The following is a 20,795-nucleotide window of genomic DNA, read 5'->3' on the forward strand; positions in this document are numbered from 1 at the left end:
ACCTCTAACTAGAGGCTACATAAACTATTTAATGCAAAACAGGACCTAAAAAGCAAGAACAAAAATAAAATTGGGTTGCCTCCCAACAAGTGCTATTGTTTAACGCCCCCAGCTAGGCATAAAACATAGATATTTCTAAGTATTATCATCTTTGGCATGCAATCCATAAGTGGCTCTCATAATAGATTCATAAGGTAATTTAATTTTCTTTCTTGGAAAGTGTTCCATGCCTTTCCTTAATGGAAATTGAAATCTAATGTTTCCTTCTTTCATATCAATAATTGCACCAATTGTTCTAAGGAAAGGTCTACCAAAAATAAAAGGACATGTAGGATTGCAACCTATATAAAGAAGAAAGAAATCTACGGGCACATAATTCCTATTTGCAACAATAAGTACATCATTAATCCTTCCCGTAGGTTTCTTAATAGTGGAATTCTCAAGATGCAAATTTAAGGAACAATCATCAAATTCACGGAAACCTAACACATCACATAAAGTTTTTGGAATCGTGGAAACACTAGCACCCAAATCACACAAAGCATGGCATTAATAATCTTTAATCTTAATCTTAATAGTAGGTTTCCACTCATCATAAAGTTTTAGGGATAGAAACTTCCAATTCAAGTTTTTCTTCAAAAGATTTCATCATAGAATCAACGATATGTTTAGTAAAAGCTTTGTTTTGATTATAAGCATGAGGAGAATTCAACATGGATTGCAACAAGGAAATACAATCTATTAAAGAACAATTATCATAATTAAATTCCTTGAAATCCAAAAGAGTGGGTTCATTTCTACTTAAAGTTTTGACCTCTCCAATCCCACTTTTATCATTTTTTCCATCAAGATCTAAAAAATCCGAATTATTGGGACACCTTATAACTAAAGTTGACTCATCTCCAGTCCCATATTTATCAAGATTTATATTAGAAAACAAAGATTCAATAGGAGTCACATCAATGACTTTAAGATCTTCATCCTTATTTTCACGAAAACTAGAATAACACACTTTTATAAACAAACTTTTTTAGCACACATCTTAGCGGTTCTTTCTTTGCACTCATTAATGGAAATTCTCATGGCTTTGAGAGACTAATTGATATCATGCTTAGGTGGAATAGATCTAGGTTTCAAGGAATCAACATCAAGATAAATTATATCCACATTCCTAGCCAAATCATCAATCTTAAGTAATTTTTCTTCAATCAAAGCATTGAAATTCTTTTGCGAACTTATACATTATTTAACACTATTCTCAAATTCAGAGGGCATCTTATTATAATTTCCATAAGAATTGTTGCAGTAATTACCATAATTATTAGAGGAATTACTAGGGAACGGCCTAGGATTAAAATTACCTCTATACCCGTTATTACCGAAATTGTTCCTACCAACAAAATTCACATCCATAGATTCATTATTATTTTCAATCAAAGTAGACAAAGGCATATCATTAGTATCAGTCGGAGCACTCTTGCTAGCAAATAATTTCATAAGCTTATCCATCTTAACACTCAGAGCATTAATCTCTTCTATAACATGCACTTTTTTACTAGTGGAAGATCTTTCGGTATGCCATTGAGAATAATTAACCATAATATTATCTAGGAGTTTACTAGCTTCTCCTAAAGTAATTTCCATAGAAGTATCTCCTGTGGCCGAATCTAAAAGATTCCTAGAAGCAAATTCAATCCTCCATAAAAAAATTGTATAATCATCCACAAATTCAAACCATGAGTAGGGCAATTTCGTATCATCAATTTCATCCTCTGCCAAGATTTTGCAGCATGTTCTTGATCATGTTGATTAAAATACATAATGTCGTTCCTAAGGGAGTTGATCTTAGCGGGAGGAAAATACTTGGAAATAAAAGCATCTTTACACTTATTCCATGAATCAATACTATTTTTAGGTAAAGACGAAAACCAAGTTTTAGCACGATATCGAAGTGAGAACGGAAATAGCTTTACTTTGACAATCTCATTATCAACATCTTTTTACTTTTGCATATTACACAAATCAATGAAATTATTAAGATGGGATGCGGCATCTTCACTTGGAAGGCCGGAAAATTGATCTTTCATAACAAGATTCAGCAAAGCGGCATTAATTTCAGAAGATTCCGCATTAGTAGCAAGATCAATCGGAGTCACACAATTTGGTATTATCTTGAGCCATCATGACAAAGCAAGCAATCCAACACACGAGCACACAAAAGCAAGCGGAGAAGAGGGACAGAAGAGGGGCGAAGAAAAGGCAAATCTTTTCGAAAATCGTTTTGGAAGTGGGGGAGAGGAAAACGAGAGGCAAATGGCAAATAATGTAATGCGAGGGATGAGAGTTTATGATGGGTACTTGGTATGTCGCGTCTTGGCGTAGATCTCCCCAGCAACAGCGCCAAAAATTCTTCCTGCTACCTATTGAGCTTGCGTTGGTTTTTCCCTTGAAGAGGAAAGGGTGATGCAACAAAGTAGAGTAAGTACTTCCCTCAGCTTTTGAGAACCAAGGTATCAATCCAGTAGGAGATAACACACAAGCCACTGAATACCTGCACAAACAAGCACCAACTTGCACCCAATGCGACAAAGGGGTTGTCAATCCCTTCATGGTTATTTGCAAAGTGAGATCTGATATAGATGGATAAATAGTAAAGTAATATTTTTGGTATTTTTGGTTATAGATCAGAAAGTAAAAGATTGCAAAGAAAGTAAATTGGAAACTAAAATTATAGATCGGAAACTTATATGATGGAAAATAGACCCGGGGGCCATAGGTTTCACAAGAGGCTTCTCTCAAGATAGAAAATATTACGTTGGGTGAACAAATTACTGCCGAGCAATTGATAGAAAAGCACAAATTTATGACGATATCTTAGGCAATGATCATGAATATAGGCATCATGTCCGTATAAAGTACTGAAACGATTCTGCATCTACTACTATTACTCCACACATCGACTGACTCCTACCTGCATCTAGAGTATTAAGTTCATAAGAACAGAGTAACACATTAAGTAAGATGATATGATGTAGCGGGATAAACTCAAGAAATATGATGAAACCCCATCTTGTTATCCTCGATGGCAACAATACGATACGTGTCGTTTCCCCTTCTGTCAGTAGGATCGAGCACCACAAGATTGAACCCAAATCTAAGCATTTCTCCCATTGCAAGAAAAACCAATCTAGTTGGCCAAACCAAATCGATAGTTCGAAGAGACTTGCAAAGATATCAAATCATGCATAGAAGAATTCAGAGGAGATTCAAATAATTTTCATAGATAAGCTGATCATAAATCCACAATTCATCGGATCTCGACAAAACACACCGCAAAAAACTATTACATCGAATTGATCTCCAAGAACATCAAGGAGAACATGATATTGAGAATCAAAGAGAGAGAGAGAGAAGAAGCCATCTAGCTACTAGCTATGGACCCGTAGGTCTGTGGTCAACTACTCACGCTTCATTAGAGAGGCAATGATGTTGATGTAGAAGCCCTCCATGATCAAATCCCCCTTCGACAGGACGCCGGAAAAGGCCCCTAGATGGGATCTAATGGCTATAGAAGGTTGTTGTCTGATTTCGGGTTCCGGAAAAACCCTTAAGGTTCGAATACTGGGTTGTGCACCAAGAGCTTCCTCCCTAGCTCACGCTCTGCAACGATCTCAAAACCTAGCTCACCCAACTCGAAGAACAAGGGACACAAGAGTTTATACTGGTTCACGCCACTGATGTGGAGTAATACCCTACTCCACTGTCGTGTGGTGGATTGCCTTGTGGGCTGAGGATGAACAAGTACAAGGGAAGAACAACCTCCTGAGGAGAGGTGTTCTTGAGCTCGGTGAGCTGGTGCATATGAGGGTGGAATGGATCTGATCCCCTCCCTAAGGTGATGGCTAGTCCTATTTATAGAGGCCCTAGTCCTCTTCCCAAATATTAGGCGGGAAGGGATCCCACAACGGCCAATTTGAAGGGGGACAGCTAGTACAAGCTATCCTGACAAAAGGTGGTCTTCGCCTGCCAAAGACTCTGGTGGTCACACCATCGTGGACTCCGCGATGACCTTCTTCCTGCCGTCCTGCTGGTATGGGTCTTGTTGCACTGATATGAAAACCTTTGCCTGATGCCTCGGGACTCCTCGCCTGCGCCTGCTCCTTTAGCACCAAAGAGGCAGCTGGTGCTCTGCGCCCGCCTGGCACCCGCCTGGCCTTTGTCGTCATGGCTCACGTCATGGGAACCTCACGAGGTGCCCCTCACCTTGATCTCTCTGCTCCTCGCGAGCCAGCCTAGCGAGGCTGCCCCTGAGGAGGTCTTGTGTCATCCGCCTCTTGAGGCTTTGCCCCTCGCGAGCGTCTTGAGTGTTTGCTGGTGAAGATGGGCCGCACCAGGCCGCCGGGGGAGCCATGCCGTGGGCCACAGGTAGGCAATTCTGGGGACCCCCATTCCCAGAACGCTGACAGTAGGCCCTGGGCCCAAGGCGCGCTCGGACTTAGCTTCAAGGAGAAGCCAAGGGGCAAGTGCGGAGCGCTGCGGGCCCCAACCGCCTGCGGCCTCGATTGACACATGGCGACTGACGAGACATGGACGTCCCCACTTCCCCATGCAGCCTTGATATACGCCTGGCTAGGCGGCCACCGCGACCTACAAGGTTATTCCCTCGTCGCTGGCGATGTACTCCCCCAAGTCTTCATCCTTCCCACAACGACAGCTTCTCCTTCCAATCTGTCCTGGGCTCCGTCCTCTCCATCGCCATGGCGCCGAGCCGGAGAAGAAAAGGGAAGAAGAAGCCCCCAGTCCAAAGCTGAACCACCTCCGGCCTTCGAGCCAGTCGTCGGATGGTCGGTGGTGCTCAACCAGGAAGCCATGGACAAGGTCTGCCTTGCGCTCGCCGCTGATTTCAACGAATGGGGGAAGACGGTGGCCTGGCCCGCATCCCGCCCCTCCATTGATAGGACAGTCACTGAGGTCCATACTTTCCTGGATGCCCTTTGGGCTGGCCTGATCCCCCCCTTTCTCCACCTTCTTCAATGCCGTGCTTTCTCATTACCAGATCCATATGCTACACCTAGATCCTCAATCCATCGCCCTCCTTGTTGTCTTCGCCTTCGTCTGCAAGGCCATGGTGGGCATTGCTCCTTCCTTGGCCCTACTTCGCCACTTCTTCTCACTGCACCTAACCGATCCTTAGTAGTGCTCAAGATGCCTGAGCTTCCATGTCGTGGCTGCGACAGCCGGCTTGGGGATTGACTTCGAGCTCCCTCCATCAACAAGCGGGTTCTGGAAAGCGGTGGGTGTCCGTGGACGTCGGTGTGCTCAGCCCCCTACTCTCGCTTCCGTCGGCACCCGACGTTCCCAACTCTATCTGGGGCCACGAGAGGCTCGCTGACCTTCATCTTGCCTACGTCTGGCTCCGGTTGAAGAGGCTGAAGGATCTTGGCGTGTCTGCACCCATGGTGGTGAAGGAGTTCATCCGGCGACGTGTTGCCCCGCTTCAGCGCCATTCTCGACCAATGTGGACCTTGTCAGGTAGCAAGGACCGCATGAGGCTTCACGAGTCTGGGCTTCCCCTTGAGGCGCAGCAAACTGTGCTTGAGATCTTGATGGGTGACCCGTCGCCAGCCAACATGCCGGAGGAGGGTTGTCTCTTGTACTGCTGCTCAAACAAGGCGGATTTCGCGAGGCAAATGCCCCCTTTCGATGAATGGGGATTACACTCGGCCGGTCTTGAAGGGCCTCACGAGAACCAGGTCCTCGTGGCTCCCTTGCCCGCCACCAGCGCGGCGATCTCCCCGAAAGTGGGCGCAGGGGGGCAACCACCATCGGCCGCTGGCATCGCGGCTACTAAGGAATTGGCGCTGCTCGGGGCTCCCGCAGGGCCGCCCCACGGGCCTCCAGAGAGATGTCTTGAGAAAGGGGCCAGAGGGGCGTGGAAGCCCGATACTCCTGAGGCCACAGCCCCCGAGGCCCTGGCGGGTCGCCGCGAGGCGGAGGATGTCACCCTGAGGTCGCCCCCCTCAGGAGCTACACCAGCTGCGCCCGGGGCTGGTGACCGTGCCCTGGGCTTCGGCTGGATTTGGCTGAACTTTGATGCACTCCGGAAGAGGAAAGGGTCTCCAAGCTGCAGCGGTGATGCCTTCCGGCCATTGAAACAGAGGAAGTATATCACCATAGACGAGTGAGTACCTTATTTTTGTAGATCCTCAAGTGCTGCTTCCCTTGCTGACTATGGCTCCTCAGGGTCCCTTCTGCTAGGGCGGCGACATCTCCCGAGAAGCCACTTCCCCCTGCTTCGAGTCCCCCGCCGGTCTTGAGCGCCCCAAGCTAGCACGCCGCACTTGGCGCGAGGTCAGCCGAAGGGGAAAGCGCGCCCGCCTGGCGCCTCGAACCTGCGTTCTTGCCGTCCCTTCTTTGTGGCCTTGCCTGGGGGAGGAGGTGTGCCAAGGCTCCTCCCCTGGTTATTGACGGTGGACGGATCACCTCGGCCTTGGCCTCTTCTTCGAGCAACGAGCCTTTGCTCCTCCAGGCCTCCAGTGAGACCCGAAGGGCAACCGGGAAAGCGCCAGCCTCCAGTCCTCTACTGGGAGGAAGCGAGCCACTTCGGACTCCTTCGACATCCTCTAGCGTGGGGGACAGACCCGGTCGCGCGCTCTAGCTTGCGCGCAAGCGTGGTGCCGTCCGCCACGAGCTCTTCTAGGAGGCGATGGGTGCGCTGAGCAGGCTTGGGGAGGAACTCGTGGATGTTGACGCTCGTCTTGAAACTGAGGGCCTTCGGCTGATGGACGAATGGCATCAACTGAAGGTGGCCATCAACCTCGGGCGCCTCCAGCATGAGCATGCTAGCGTGGATGCCAAGGCATCCCTTGCAACCTCGTGCGAGGCCAATGCCCGAGCATTGGAGGAGGCCAGGGAGGCAGACCACCGCCGCGAAGTCGCCGAGGAGCGCCGGCGGGAGCTCGAGGCCCTGAATGCCTCCCTAGAGCAGCAAGTGGAGGCGCGTAGAGCTGCCTTGGCATTGATGAAGGGGTCGCCGTCCGACGAGGGGAAATCCTAAGGCGCGAGGAAACACTGATGATGGAGGCCACAAAGCGCAACCTTGAGCTTGAGAGGTTGGAGACGAGGGAGCGTCAGGTTGCTCAGGCGGAAGAGACCGCCAGCGCGCACGAGGCCAGGATCCAGGAGAAAGTGGACCACGGGGTGGTGGAGGCCCGCACTGATCTTGCCAATAGGTACGACCTGAAGCTGAAGTTCGTCTAGGCCAAAGCTGAGGGCAGGACCACTGCCCTTAGGTCAAGGTCGGCGGAGGCAGAGCAGTGCGAGAAAGCCGCCAAAGCTGCCCTGATCTCCGTGCAGGCCGAGTTGGCCTCCGCCCGCGCCGAGCTGCTCCCGCTGCAGCAGCGGGTTATTGCTACTAAGTCCCTTGTGCAGCAGAGCATGGAGGAGGCGCTCCAGCGATAGACGCAGCTACGCGAGCACGCCCCCATGCTTCGGGACCTCGGGACGAGGGCAAACCAGGCGTTGGGCGCCATTTGCAATGAACACGCCCCTCATACCCACGCAGAAGACTACGCCAGCCACTTTCGCTTCTTCACTGATATTGTGCCACGCTTGGAGAACCAGGCTGCGAGGGCTCGCGAGCTTGTCGCGGAGAAGAGCCGAGACCACCTCGGGCGCGTGTTTTCCCGCGTTTTCAGCCATCTCTAGAACATCAGTCCTGATTTTGACTTTGACGCCGCCATCGCCCCGGTGCCCGAGGTCATCCGGGACAACCTAGCATGTTGGGTGGACGACAATGTGGATGATCTGGTTAGGGCCTTCTCCTCCGAAGACGATGCGGTGGTGGTCGTGGCAGACGAGGGCGGCACGGTTGATGATGGTGCCAGCAACAGCGACAGTGGTGCCAGCGACGCGCCTGATAGCGACCCGGAGGACGCTGTGAGCGACATGTCCAACTGAGCCCGCACTCCTTTGTTTTGAACCTGCATGCAAAAGTTTGTTCACGACCCCTCAAGGCGTAAGAGCATTTTTGGGGAGGGGGAGCCCCTCATGTAATCAGATACTGTTTTATTCCTTGAACCATACATAAAGCGTGCTTTTGTAAGCTCGCGAGCCCCTTGCGAGCGTGCGACTGTAACTTACCTTGGCCCTGGCGGGCTTTACACTGATTTGGTTGCTGCGGATGTGTATTTTCTCGAGGGGAGTTCTTTGCGGGCTCGCGAGGCTTGGGGCTCCTGAGGAGTCTGCTAATCCACCCGAGAGGGCCTCATGAGGAGCGAGCGCCAGTCATGGCGGGGTGCGCGCGGCGCGCGTTCGCAACGCCCAGCCCCCACTCGCGAGGTGGTCGAAAGGGGGGAGGTGGCAGACGCAAACCTCAAAACAAGGCATGAATCTAGAAAACTCATGAAACTAATACGAATGAGAAAAGACACCCCCCGCGATTGGCAATGAAAATACGACTTCAAATTCAAATCGAAAGGTTGCAAATTGAGCTACAGAAAAAGGGGTTGAAAACAAAAGGCCATGTCCGGCACCTAGCTAGTCTTGTTGTCTTCTCACCAGCGCGGAGCCTAGTGCCTTTGCCGGTCGTGAGTTTAGTCATTGGGGGACAATGTCGACAGCCAGCGCGGAGCATGGTGCTTCCACTAGGACGTGGTCGGGAGCCCATGAGGCCTAAGGGTGGCTCTCCGGAGACTTCGGGGCTTGTACAGCCCCACTCATTATTACGTGAGAGTGTCATGGGCGGAGACCTTCACAGGCGCGAGCCTTTCTTCATATCGCCAGACAAGGGCCCCGCCTTGCGCCACCCTCGACCATCGTTGGGGCGTCCGAAAACCAGGACAAGACCAAGGGGCGGAGGGGACGCCAGCGGCGCCCTCGGCGACCACGGGACCTCTGCCGGGGGGGAGCTTGCTGGCACCTCCCCGGCAGAGGACCTACCTCCGGGTGACGGCTTGCCCCGCGTGACATCGGGGTGGGCCTTGCTCCGGACCCCTTTCGCGCAGCCCCCACTGTGCCGCCCCTAGCTGGGGTGGGGTTGCAGCGCTGGGGGCATCGTCCACCGACATGGCCTGGTCCACCTGCGATCCATGGTTAGCGTAAGCCTGCTCCTGAGTTATCAGTGGTACCTTGCGGTGGTTGCCGTCGGCGGGGTCGGCGAGGCTCCTGGGTGGCCCATAGAAGGCCTCGGCTTAGAACATCTCTTCTTCCCAGCCCGGCTCATGGAACGTATAGGGGTCGTCCTCTGGCGCGTACTCCTGACGTACCATGCGGGGGACATAGGCTTCCTGGGCTGCCTCGCCGGAACCTCTGCCAAGGCACCCCGCGCCCCACGCCGCCGAGCCCGACGTGCCTTCCTAGTGGTCGTGGGGTGGCACTCGATTGGGACCGTGAGGAGCAACGCCCGCACCCACGCCACCTAGGGGAGGTGAGGGCGCGACCGGGTGCCCCACACCTCCGGTCGTGCCAATGCCGGCGAGCCCTCCTGGTGCACCTGGGAGTATGCGGGCACAACGAGGCCTGTCGTCTGACCTGGACACAACTTGAGATGTGAGTAGGGATCAGAAAGGTGGTGTACCCCTGGCCGTAGCATCCAATAGCTCGGCGACACGTTCCAGCAACGCTTCGCGGCCGCTCTCCATCAGCTGGCATCACAGCAGTTCCCGCGCCACCACGAGCATGGCTCGCATGTTCGCCTGTTCCCATTGGGTGTGTGGCGTCGTCGCTGCTGCGTAGGTTGCGGATCTTGCGACGGCCTGCGCGCACCGCTGCATGAGGGCGACGGACGTCGATCCGCGTCGCCCACGTCCGCGGGCGTTGGGCGGCACACGGGCCGCCTGGAGCGCGGAGTTGAGGACTTCTGGAACGGATGGAGGTGCTCGAGCTAGTCGGGCCGCCCAGCGGTCGGCCTGGGTCCTCGGATCGTCAGACATCGGAGATGCGGGGCGGCAGCGGATCGGTCGATGGGGAAGAAAACCTTGGTGCACCCCTACCTGGCGCGCCAAATGTCAGATTTTGGGTTCCGGCAAAACCCTTAAGGTTCGAACACTACGGTGCGCACCAAGATCTTGTCCCCTAGCTCATGCTCTCGCAACGATCTCAAAACCTAGCTCTTCCAACTCAAAGAACAAGGGACACAAGAGTTTATATTGGTTCGGGCCACCGATGTGGTGTAATACCCTACTCCAGTGTGGTGTGGTAGATTGCCTTGTGGGCTGAGGATGAACAAGTACAAGGGAAGAACAACCTCCTGAGGAGAGGTGTTCTTGAGCTCGGTGAGCTTGTGCATATGAGGGTGGAATGGATCCGATCCCCTCCCTATGGTGATGGCTAGTCCTATTTATAGAGTCCCTAGTCCTCTTCCCAAATATTAGTCGGGAAGCGATCCCACAACGGCCAATTTGAAGGGAGACAACTAGTACAAGCTATCCTGACAAAAGGTGGTCTTCGCCTGCCAAAGACTCTGGTGGTGACACCGTCATGGGCTCCGCGATGACCTCCGTCCTGCCGTCCTGCTGGTCTTGGTCTTGTTGCATCGATATGGAAACCTTTGCCTGATGCCTCGGGACTCCTCGCCTGCGCCTGCTCCTTTAGCACCAAAGAGGCAACTGGTGCTTTGCACCCGCTGGCACCTGCCTGGCGTTGGTCGTCATGGCTCACGTCACGGGAAACTCATGAGGTGCCCCTCACCTTGATCTCTCTGCTCCTCATGAGCCAGCCTAGCGAGGCTGCACCTAAGGAGGTCGTGTGTCGTCCGCCTCACGAGGCTTGGCCCCTCGCGAGGGTCTTGAGTGTTTTCTGGTGAAGATGGGCCGCACTAGGGCGCTGGGGAGCCATGCCGTGGGCCGCAGGCAGGCAAGTCTGGGGACCCCCGTTCCCAGAACGCCGACAGTGGTGGAGGTGGACAAGTGGTTTCGTGCTCCCCTGGAAGGTTTTGGGGTATTTGAGAATATATAGGCAGAAGAAATAGGTCGGTGGATTCACGAGGGCCCCACAAGGGTTGGGGGCGCGCCCTACACCCCTAGGCGCTTCCTCCATTCTTGTGGGTGTCTCGTGGCTTCCCTGACGTGTACTCCAAGTCCTCTGGATGTCTTCTAGTCCAAGAAAAATTATATCGAAAGTTTCATTCCGTTTGGACTCCATTTGGTATTCCTTTTCTGTGAAAATCTAAAACAAGGAAAAAATAGGAACTGGCACTGGGCTCTCAGTTAATAGGTTAGTCCCCAAAATCATATAAAATATCATATGAATGCATATAAAACATCCAAAATAGATAATATAATAGCATGGAACAATAAAAAATTATAGATACGTTGGAGACGTATCACCTGCCTCCTTGGTTGTGCATGAAGCGGAAGTTCATTTTGATGCAAGTTCTCATCCAAGGCCCTAAGCAACCCGACAACGACATTAATGTGTACCTAAGGACACTAGTTGAAGAACTTTTTACAATTGTGGGATATAAAAGGTGTACGTGTGTGGGATGAGCACAAACAGGAGGAATTTTACCTACGAGCGTTGTTGTTTGTAACCATCAATGATTGCCCGCTCTTAGTAACCTTTCAGGACAGACAAACAAGGGATACAATGCATGCATGCACTGTTTAGATGAGACTGAAAGTATATATTTGGATATATGTAAGAAGAATGTGTACCTGGGACATCGTCAATTTCTTCCGATTAGGCATCTCTTAACAAAGAAAGGCAAGCATTTTAAAGGAGAGGTAGATCATCGGAAGAAGCCTGGCCACCGGACTGGTGATGATATATTTGATATGTCCAAGGATTTAAAAGTAATCTTTGGAAAAGGTCCTGGCGGACAAACTATTCCGAATGATGCTGACGGACACACACCCATGTGGAATAAGAAATCTATATTTTGGGAGCTACCCTATTGGAAAGTCCTAGAGGTCTGCACTGCAATCGACGTGATGCGCGTGACGAAGAATCTTTGCATGAACCTACTAGGATTCTTGGGCATGTATGGGAAGACAAAAGATACACCGGAGGCACAGGAGGACCAACAGCGTATGAACAAAAAAGATGACATGCAACCAAAGTACTATCAAGGTCCAGCCAGCTACGCTCTTACCAAATAAGAGAAGGAAATCTTTTTTGAATGCCTGAGCAATATGAAAGACCCGTCTGGCTTCTCGCCGAATACAAAGGGAATAATAAATATGGCAGAAAAAAAATCCAAAACCTAAAGTCTCATGACTTCCACATGATTATGATGCAATTACTTCCAGTTGCATTGAGGGGGCTTCTACCGAAAAATGTTCGATTTGCCATTGTCGAGCTATGTGCATTCCTCAATGCAATTTCTCAGAAGTTAATCGATCCAGAAATCCTACCAAGGTTACAGAATGTTTTGGTCCGATGTCTTGTCAGTTTTGAGTTGGTGTTCCCCCATCCTTCTTCATTATTATGACGCGTGTCCTAGTTCACCTAGTCGAAGAGATTACCTTTCTGGGTCCTGTATTTCTACACAATATGTCCCACTTTGAGAGGTTCATAGGAGTCTTAAATAAATATTTTCATAACCATGCTAGGCCAGAAGGAAGCATCTCCAAGGGCCATGAAACAGAGGAGGTTATTGAGTTTTGTGTTGACTTTATTCCTGACCTTAAGTCGATTGGTGTTCCTCAATTGCGGCATGAGGGGAGACTGAGCAGAAAAGGCATGCTAGGAAAGAATTTAGTAATAAGTATGGCATGCATTCTTTCACTCAAGCACACTACACAGTTCTTCACAATTCCACCTTGGTGGCTCCCTATATCAAGGAACACATGGATATTGTACACTAGAAGAACCCGAAGCAGTCTGACCCCTGGATTAAACGTACACACATGGCGACTTTCGGCGGTTGGTTGCAAACACATCTCATGAATAACACCACTGTTGGAGATGAGCTGTACTTGTTGGCCAAGTCACCATCTTCGACTATATTGACTTCCAAAGGGTACAAGATAAAGGGGAATACATTTTACACGATCGTCCAAGATAAAAAGAGCACCAACAAAAATAGTGGTGTCTGCTTTGATGCAACAAACAACAATAGGAAAAATGACACATATTATGGTTACATAGAGGATATATGGAACTTGACTATGGACCTTCTTTTAAGGTCCTTTGGTTTTGGTGCAAATGGGTCAATCTGACAGGAGGCGGGGTAAAGGTAGACCCATAGTATGGAATGACAACAATGGATCTCAACAATCTTGGGTACACAGACGAACCATTCATCCTAGCCAATGATGTGGCGCGGGTTTTCTATGTGAAGGACATGGCTACAAAACCGAGAAAAAGAAAAGATAAGGAAGCGAATACATCGTACGATGAGCCAAAGTGCCACATAGTTCTTTCAGGGAAAAGAAACATCATGGGAGTGGAGAACAAGACACACATTTCAGAAGATTATGAAAAGTTTGATGAAATTCCTCCCTTCATAGTGAAGACTGACCCAAGCATCCTGTTAAATGATGAATATTCTCCATGGTTACGGTGCAATAATAAGCAAGGGACACACGCGAAGAAAAGTTTTATACCCCAAGATCTCACTCTGGGATGTGACTGGCTTCACCGACATCACTTTCTCTCTAGTGAGTTTCCGGACTTATAGCTGGAAAGTCCCACATCGGACAAACCAGAGGGAATATTTGTAAGAGTTAGGGTATATATGTGTTTTAGGTGTTCCTAGGTGGACTCCAGAGTGTCAGAATCCAACCAAAAAGCTAGGTCATTTTGACATTCGAAACATGATTTTTGAATAATTATTTATTAAGTTATGAATTCTCAATTATTTCCATCCTTTTAGTATTTTAATTATAGTGGCTGTCTAGAGAGGTAAAGTGAGGGTTTTCACCCCTCAATTATTGAGCTATGGAAGATGGAGAGTTACTGGAGGTAGAATATGACTAGGGTGAGCTCTGGTAAAAAATTGAGCTAAAGGAGAATCCATTTGGTACCCCAATCATTGACCACAAGATTTTGGTAGAAGATGTTTGATGATGAATAGAGGTACTTAGAGGAATCCAATGGTTTTGGAATTTAATAGGAATGAGATTGGTATCAATTTGAGCTAGGGTTCAAATTTTAGCTCATTTGAAGAAACTTGGCAATGTAAATATTTCAAACCCTAGAAATGGACAGAAATGGTTTTGACATGCTTTGATCAAGTTAACTTGTTCTCCAACTTGTGCCACTTGATGGGGGTGATCCTCATGACCATCTGGCAATGTAGTAAAAATTTCAGATCAATGGGAGAAAGTTGCCAATGTAAGTTTGTTAAACCCTAGAAATGGGTAGAATTGGTTTTGGCATACTTTGACCAAGATAATTTGTTCTCCTTGATTCACCACTTGGCCTAGATGAATATTTAGACCATTTTAGTAGGTGTGCCAACTTTGAGCTCATTTGGACATGTTTAGCAATGTAAAGTTGCTCAAACTAGAAAATGGACATAGATGGTTTTGGGGGAATTTGATGATGTTATCTTGTTCTCGAAGACATGAAACTCGGCAAGATCATCAAATATGACATTTGTGACATGCTAGAATTTTCTTGGAACTTATGGTGAATATTTCCTTCATAAATATTTCAAAAGCTTGAAATATCTAGAAATGGTAATTGAGGGTTTTGACTAACAGAAACATAATATAATTTGGCAAAAGAATAACGTAATTTCATCAAAATGAAATTTAAAACTCCTCATGTTGACTAACAGAAACATAATATAATTTGGCAAAAGAATAACAAGAAAAATAAACTAAAATAATTAAAACAAATGGAAAAGGTATAAAACTAAAAGAGCTAAACAAAATCTGTTTTTGATTAAAACACCTATTTAAAATATCCTAAAAATTCCCAAATTGGACATACTAATAAACACACTGATTTTAAATAGTAGGAAAAAGAATCACTCAAAATTCTATTTTTAAACTGAAGTTATTCACAAACTAGTGATTCACACAAATTTCAAAGAATTCAAATTTAAACTATTCAAATTTGAAAACTACTCGCACTAACAGAAAGTTTATAATTTTTGTGACCTAAAGAAAAAAATTCACTCAAGAACTCTAAATATTCTAAGAGTTTTATCTAAAGTTTTCTACACAAAAAGAATCACTTTAAAAAGACACCTTTAGTCCCGGTTGCAACCACCAGCCGAGACTAAAGGTTCCTTCTCCTGCGCGGAATTTGGGCCGCCGAAAAGGACCTTTAGTCCAAGTTCATGGCTGGAGCCAGGACTAAAGGTTGGCCTTTAGGCCCGGTTCGTGGCTGGAGCCAGTACTAAAGGACCTTTAGTCCTGGTTCGTGGCTAGAGCCAGGACTAAAGGTCCCGCGTATATAAGTTGTGTCCTAGGGCGAGCCACCGCCCGGGAGAACAGATCGAACCACGCTGCTAGGCCGTTCATCTTCAATCTCCGACCGCCGAGGTCATCGTTCGCCACCCTGTTCACTCTGGTCCTCCTCCAAGCTCGTTGTGCGCACCGTTGGAATCGCCGTGAGGCTCTCCCACGAACCCCCCTCTGTTTCCTCTATCGCACGTCGTAGCCATTGCACCACCTGCGCCTGAACCAGCCGCCGCCTGTGCTCGCCGCCGCTGATGCTCCGGTGATCATTTGGTCCTGGGCGTGCGTCCACCGTGTTCACCGCGCCACGTAGATGCCTGGTACGTCTCCAATGTATCTATAACTTTTGATTGTTCCATGCTATTATATTATCTGTTTTGGATGTTTTATATGCATTAATATGCTATTTTATATTTTTTGGGGACTAAGCTATTAACCTAGACCCAGTGCATGTTTTAGTTTTTTTCCTTATTTTTGAATTTTTCATCAAAGGAATATCAAACAGAAGTCCAAACGGAATAAAACTTTACAGTGATTTCTCTTGGACCAGAAGAAACCCAAAAAACTTGGAGAGGAGGCCAGAAGACCCACGAGGCGAACACAAGCCGTGGGGGTGCGCCCTAGTGGGGCGCCCCTGGCTTTTAGGCCCGTCATGGACCGTCTTGACCTAATCTCTGCACTATAAATCCTCAAATATTCCCCCTATACCAGAGGGCACACTAAAAATAGTTTTCTGGCACCACAAGCTTCTGTTCCCATGAGATCCCATCTTGGGACCTTTTCAGGCACTCCGCCAGAGGGGATTCGATCATGGAGGGCCTCTACATCAACCTCGCTGCCCATCCGATGAAGTGTGGGTAGTTTACCATGGATCTAAGGGTCCATAGTTAGTAGCTAGATGACTTATTCTCTCTCTCTCTTTGATCTTCAATACAATGTTCTCCTCGATGTTCTTGGAGTTCTATTCGACGTAATCTTCTTTTGCAGTGCATTTGTTGAGATCCAATGAATTGTGGATTTATGATCATATTATCTATGAATATTATTTCAGTCTTATCTGAACTCTTTTATGCATGATTAAGATATCTTTGTATTTCTCTTCGAACTATCGGTTTGGTTTCGTGAACTAGATTGGTTTTTCTTGCAATGGGAGAGGTGCTTAGTTTTGGGTTTAGTCTTGTTGTGTCCTCACGCAGTGATAGAAGGGCTAGCGAGGCACGTATTGTATTGTAGCCATCAAGTACAAAAACTGAGGTTTATATCATATTGCTTGAGGTTATCCCTCTACATCATGTCATCTTACTTAAGGTGTTACTCCGTTCTTATGAACTTAATACTCTAGATGCATGCTGGATAGCAGTCGATGTGTGGAGTAATAGTAGTAGATGCAGGCAGGAGTCGGTCTACTTGTCACGGACGTGATGCCTATATTCATGATCATTGCCTTATATATCGTCATTATTATGCGATTTTCTATGAATTGCTCAACAGTAATTTGTTTACCCACCGTATGCTTTATTCAAGAGAGAAGCCTCTAGTGAAACCTATGGCCCCGGGGTCTATTTTCCATCATATATTTTCAGATCTATAAACCAAAAAATCCAAAAATACCTTGCTGTAATTTATTTATATTTACTTTAGTTTTCTCTTTTATTTATATTTTATACCTATCTCTATTAGATCTCACTCTTGTTCGTGACCGTCAAGGGATTGACAACCCCGTTTTCGCGTTGTGTTCAAGTGTTTGTTAGTTTGTGCAGGTGCATATATTGGAGAGTTGCTTGTGCCTCCTACTGAATTGATACCTTGGTTCTTAACTGGGAGAAATACTTATCTCTACTTTGTTGCATCACCATTTCCGCTTCAAGGGAAAAATCAACGCAAAGCTCAAGAAGTAGGAACGCCGTAGGTGCCGGCCCCGCATCGCATAGGCCATCGCAGCCGCGTTCCCGCACATGCCCGAACGCTGGCCGCCACTGCCGAGCTCGTGGCCGTCGTCTTTCACTACTAGGAAAAAGCTTATACACAGACGGTTACTAGTAGCGCTCTTTATTTACCCACACTACTACTATTTATTAGTAGCGAGCTATAATGACCCCCGCTACTAGTACTATTTACTAGCGCGTGGCAAAAAATAACATGCTATTAGTAAATATTCTCGACCGTGCCCTACCGTGGGTTTTAAACATCGCTATTGCTAAGTCGATATCTGTAGCGCCGGTGAGATACCCTGCGCTACCGCTAGCCTTTCAGTCCCATCCCCATCCTGTCAACCGTCCCAGTCCATCCACTCCCGCACCCCACCCACCCCCGATTCACATCCCCTCCACCTCCTCTCCTCTCCTCTCCTTTGCCGATGGGATCTCTCCCTTTCTCCGATCCATGCCGAGATCCTCCGCCATGTGGCCGCACACGCGTGTAGCCTTCCTCCACCACCCGGCCGACCAGGCCCATCTTGGCGGCCAGCCCGGGCTGCCCCCCCACCGCGGCATGGAGGCAGGGCGGTGCGGCGGCCCCGAGGGCGATCCTAGTGGCGGCGCGAACGGTGCAGACCAACAGGCAGCAAGCGCATGGGAGGAGCAGTGCTGCCGAAGCCGGCGCTGGGAGCGAGCTGAGGAAGCCGCCGGCTGGAGGAGCTGGAGGTGCAGCGGGGATCCGCGGCTCCGCGCCCTGTCCCCAGTCAGTCCCATCCGAATCTCGCCGCAGGTACTGACCCATCGATCCATCTCTCCCCTCGCCCCCGTTTCTTTCCTCGATCCATTGACCCATCGAACCATCTAGATAGGACTGGTGTCGAAGCTAGAAGATCAGGGATTTGAGGTTAGCTACGTTTTCTAATGTGTAATTTCCACTAGTGAACAATGGATGTACGGATTCCATTGGGACCGAATAGTGGTATACCAGATTCGCCCTGGATAGAAAGTGTTGAGTGACAGGTTCATTTTGTATTGGGATCTCAATAATGATCTAAATGATTCAATAAGTGTTTAGTAATTATAGATTATTAATTTTTCCAAACAAAAGATGTCCCCAGGACTGCTAGTTCCTGCGACCATCAACCCTGTATTAAATTTTTTCCACTGCTGAAACTATATGTTGCATACTGTATACATCACCTAGCCGACCATCAACCCTGTGACCAATTGGAGGGTCCGGTCGTTCGCATTTTATTTTGAGAGTCATTTCTCGTACACATACATCACTGATAGATAGGGACTTCTCAATGAAAAGATAATTACACGGTAATATGTAGGCCTAATTTTATCATATGATAAATCCCAATGATTGACAGTTAGTGTGGTTGTAGAACTAAATTGCCAAGTTGAACACCAATAGGAAGAGCTTAAAACGCCATATGAAAGATTGTGAATATACTTGAAAAGCAATGAGCATGAGCCTGCCTACCTGATGCATTGAACATATATATTCATTGCTTATTCCTTGTCTGGTGGCAGTGGCAAATGAATTGTGCCAGGTTGCTGCTGATGTGGGTACTATCCTGTGGTGGGGACATTTTTCTGGATAGATTATGGGGCGTAGCTTTCAAGAATAATTGATTGTGGTTCTGTCCAATCTTTTGCCGAATACAACATATTTGGGAGTACAAGAAAAGTAGTAAAATGGCGAGAAATTTTTTATATGGAATTGTGATTTTGTCCAATCTTTTGTCGGATTATGTGGAAACTGCAACCGTGATCTCTATATGTTACTACTTTAGACCACATGGCTGATTGATTATGCTTCTCAATTCTCAAAAAGTTATGATTTGATAGAACTCTCTCTGATGCAACAGTGGTTTAGCATGGTGGTGCGAGAGTGTTGCGGCTTGGTTTGCGAGCTACAGACCTTATCAAGCAGCAAAGTCATCTCACATATGCCGACGACGAAGATGCATATTTATTGGCTGAGGGAGCACCAACACAATTCTGATGATTCTACCAATGTTGCTTGTTTGTTCTATTGTCACCGTTTGTTTGATGCTCTTTTGGCAGCCAGTACCATAATTGTACTTATGTCAAATTGCTCTCTTTTCAGATTTACTTGCAAGGTCCAGAGGGTATCTGATGCTGCGCAGGTAAATCTTACATGCCTTGTCATTAATCATTGTTGGTGAAACAAATGTCACTTGAGAAATCTCATCCCATTTTTCTTATTAATAAATATTGTTACCCACATTACCTTGACTCACATAATGATATTTTTCTTTAGGATTCATGATTTTTTTTTCTTTTTTCTTGTTATTATGCATTACTACGAGTTCATTGTATTAAGATTCCTTGCAACTTCAGGCACTTGAGCTATTTACAGAAGGAGGGGACCTGACCTTCTTCATCTCTTGTGGCAGTGTCTTCCTTTGATTCATTCATGCAACAAAGAGGGGACCTGGCCTTCTTCATGTCTCGTGCAAGAAGTAAGGACTAGCCTCCGGCTGTTACTATTGATGCATGTGCATGTGCTAAAAAGAAAGAAAACACCCTAACGGATTTGAACTCTGATGCGTACTAACAAGTTTTCACTTTCCCGACATGGCCGTATGGGTGATTAACACTGACTACGACAGCCTGGTGGGCGTCGTGCTCTTCAACCACTTAGAGGTGGACTTCGACGTGAAGCCCAGCGACCGCGCCGCATGGATGATCGTCCATGTGATCATGATGCTGGATGTCGCCGAGGTGGAGGACATCGACGCCATCTTTCGGGGTGAGGGAGGATTCGGGTCCTCCGGAGTCTGAACTCCGAGCTTTGGTAGATACATGTAGAGAAGTGGTCTGTTTAGGCTGGTGGTGGAACACAAGGGAATGTGGCCACCTTCGGTTGTGTGTGTTTAATTTATTTTGCACTGGACGTGTCCCTGATTTCTATCTATGAATAATGCACGTAATTTTTATTTTTTAATTTATTATTTGTTAGTAGTAGCACTAGGGAAAACTAGATGCTACTACTATCTAGCATAGTAGTAGCGCCTAGTATACTAGAAGCGCTACTACTATTTTGATAGTAGTAGCGCGGGTTCAAATAGTAGTAGTGCGGGTGCACCCACGCTACTACTAACTATTAGCTGTAGCGCGATACTAGTAGCGCGCATACCCGCGCTGCTAGTTGCCATTTTACCCGCGCTGCTAGTAGCCTTTTTCCTAATAGTGTTTGTCCACCACTTGTCCGGCCATCCCCCATCCGATGTGCACCGGCGAGAGCTCTGCCACAAGCCCACCCGCGCCTCTATTGGTGGCCCGTAGGCTAAACCCGTAGGTCGCCGCCGCATATGCCCCCGCCGGCGGCTTAAGTCCGGTGGGTTGGACCGCATTTGACTCACTGTGAGACTGACACGCGGGTCCCATTGGTTAGTTTGACCTGGGCCGTTCCGTTGACCCACTAACGTCAGCATGATGTCATGCTGATGCAGTAAATCATTTACTGGATTTTCTTTATTTCTAAATAACC

The 20,795-nt window shown here is 47.8% G+C and overlaps 1 protein-coding gene across 6 annotated transcripts; it reads left to right on the top strand.

The window, feature by feature from the left end:
• Positions 1-17,634: 17,634 nt before the first annotated feature.
• LOC125537696 (uncharacterized) lies at positions 17,635-20,249 on the top strand. Of its 6 annotated transcripts, none has more exons than XM_048701025.2 (5): positions 17,636-18,059; positions 19,147-19,303; positions 19,389-19,428; positions 19,643-19,764; positions 19,915-20,249. In XM_048701025.2, the coding sequence occupies exons 1-4, from the start codon at positions 17,736-17,738 to the stop codon at positions 19,674-19,676; spliced, it is 555 nt and encodes a 184-aa protein (XP_048556982.1). In that variant the 5' UTR covers positions 17,636-17,735; the 3' UTR covers positions 19,677-19,764; positions 19,915-20,249. The 6 variants fall into 6 exon arrangements, with proteins under 6 accessions (XP_048556981.1, XP_048556982.1, XP_087400244.1 ...); XM_087544118.1 differs by having other exon boundaries at positions 19,147-19,296; XM_048701026.2 differs by having other exon boundaries at positions 19,699-19,764; positions 19,915-20,064.
• The last annotated feature ends 546 nt before the right edge of the window (positions 20,250-20,795 follow it).

Source organism: Triticum urartu, chromosome 2A (genome assembly GCF_056163025.1).
Source record: "Triticum urartu cultivar PI428250 chromosome 2A, HENAU_Tu73, whole genome shotgun sequence".
Taxonomy (NCBI): Eukaryota; Viridiplantae; Streptophyta; class Magnoliopsida; order Poales; family Poaceae; genus Triticum; species Triticum urartu.

Bases quoted from the DNA above. Each gene is read 5' to 3' on its own strand.
- LOC125537696 (XM_048701022.2), top strand. From the start codon at position 17,736: ATGCCGAGATCCTCCGCCATGTGGCCGCACACGCGTGTAGCCTTCCTC. The intron at 18,060-19,146 runs GTACTGACCCAT...CTGATGCAACAG, and splicing joins CCATCCGAATCTCGCCGCAG to TGGTTTAGCATGGTGGTGCG. The intron at 19,765-19,914 runs GTAAGGACTAGC...TGACTACGACAG, and splicing joins CTTCATGTCTCGTGCAAGAA to CCTGGTGGGCGTCGTGCTCT.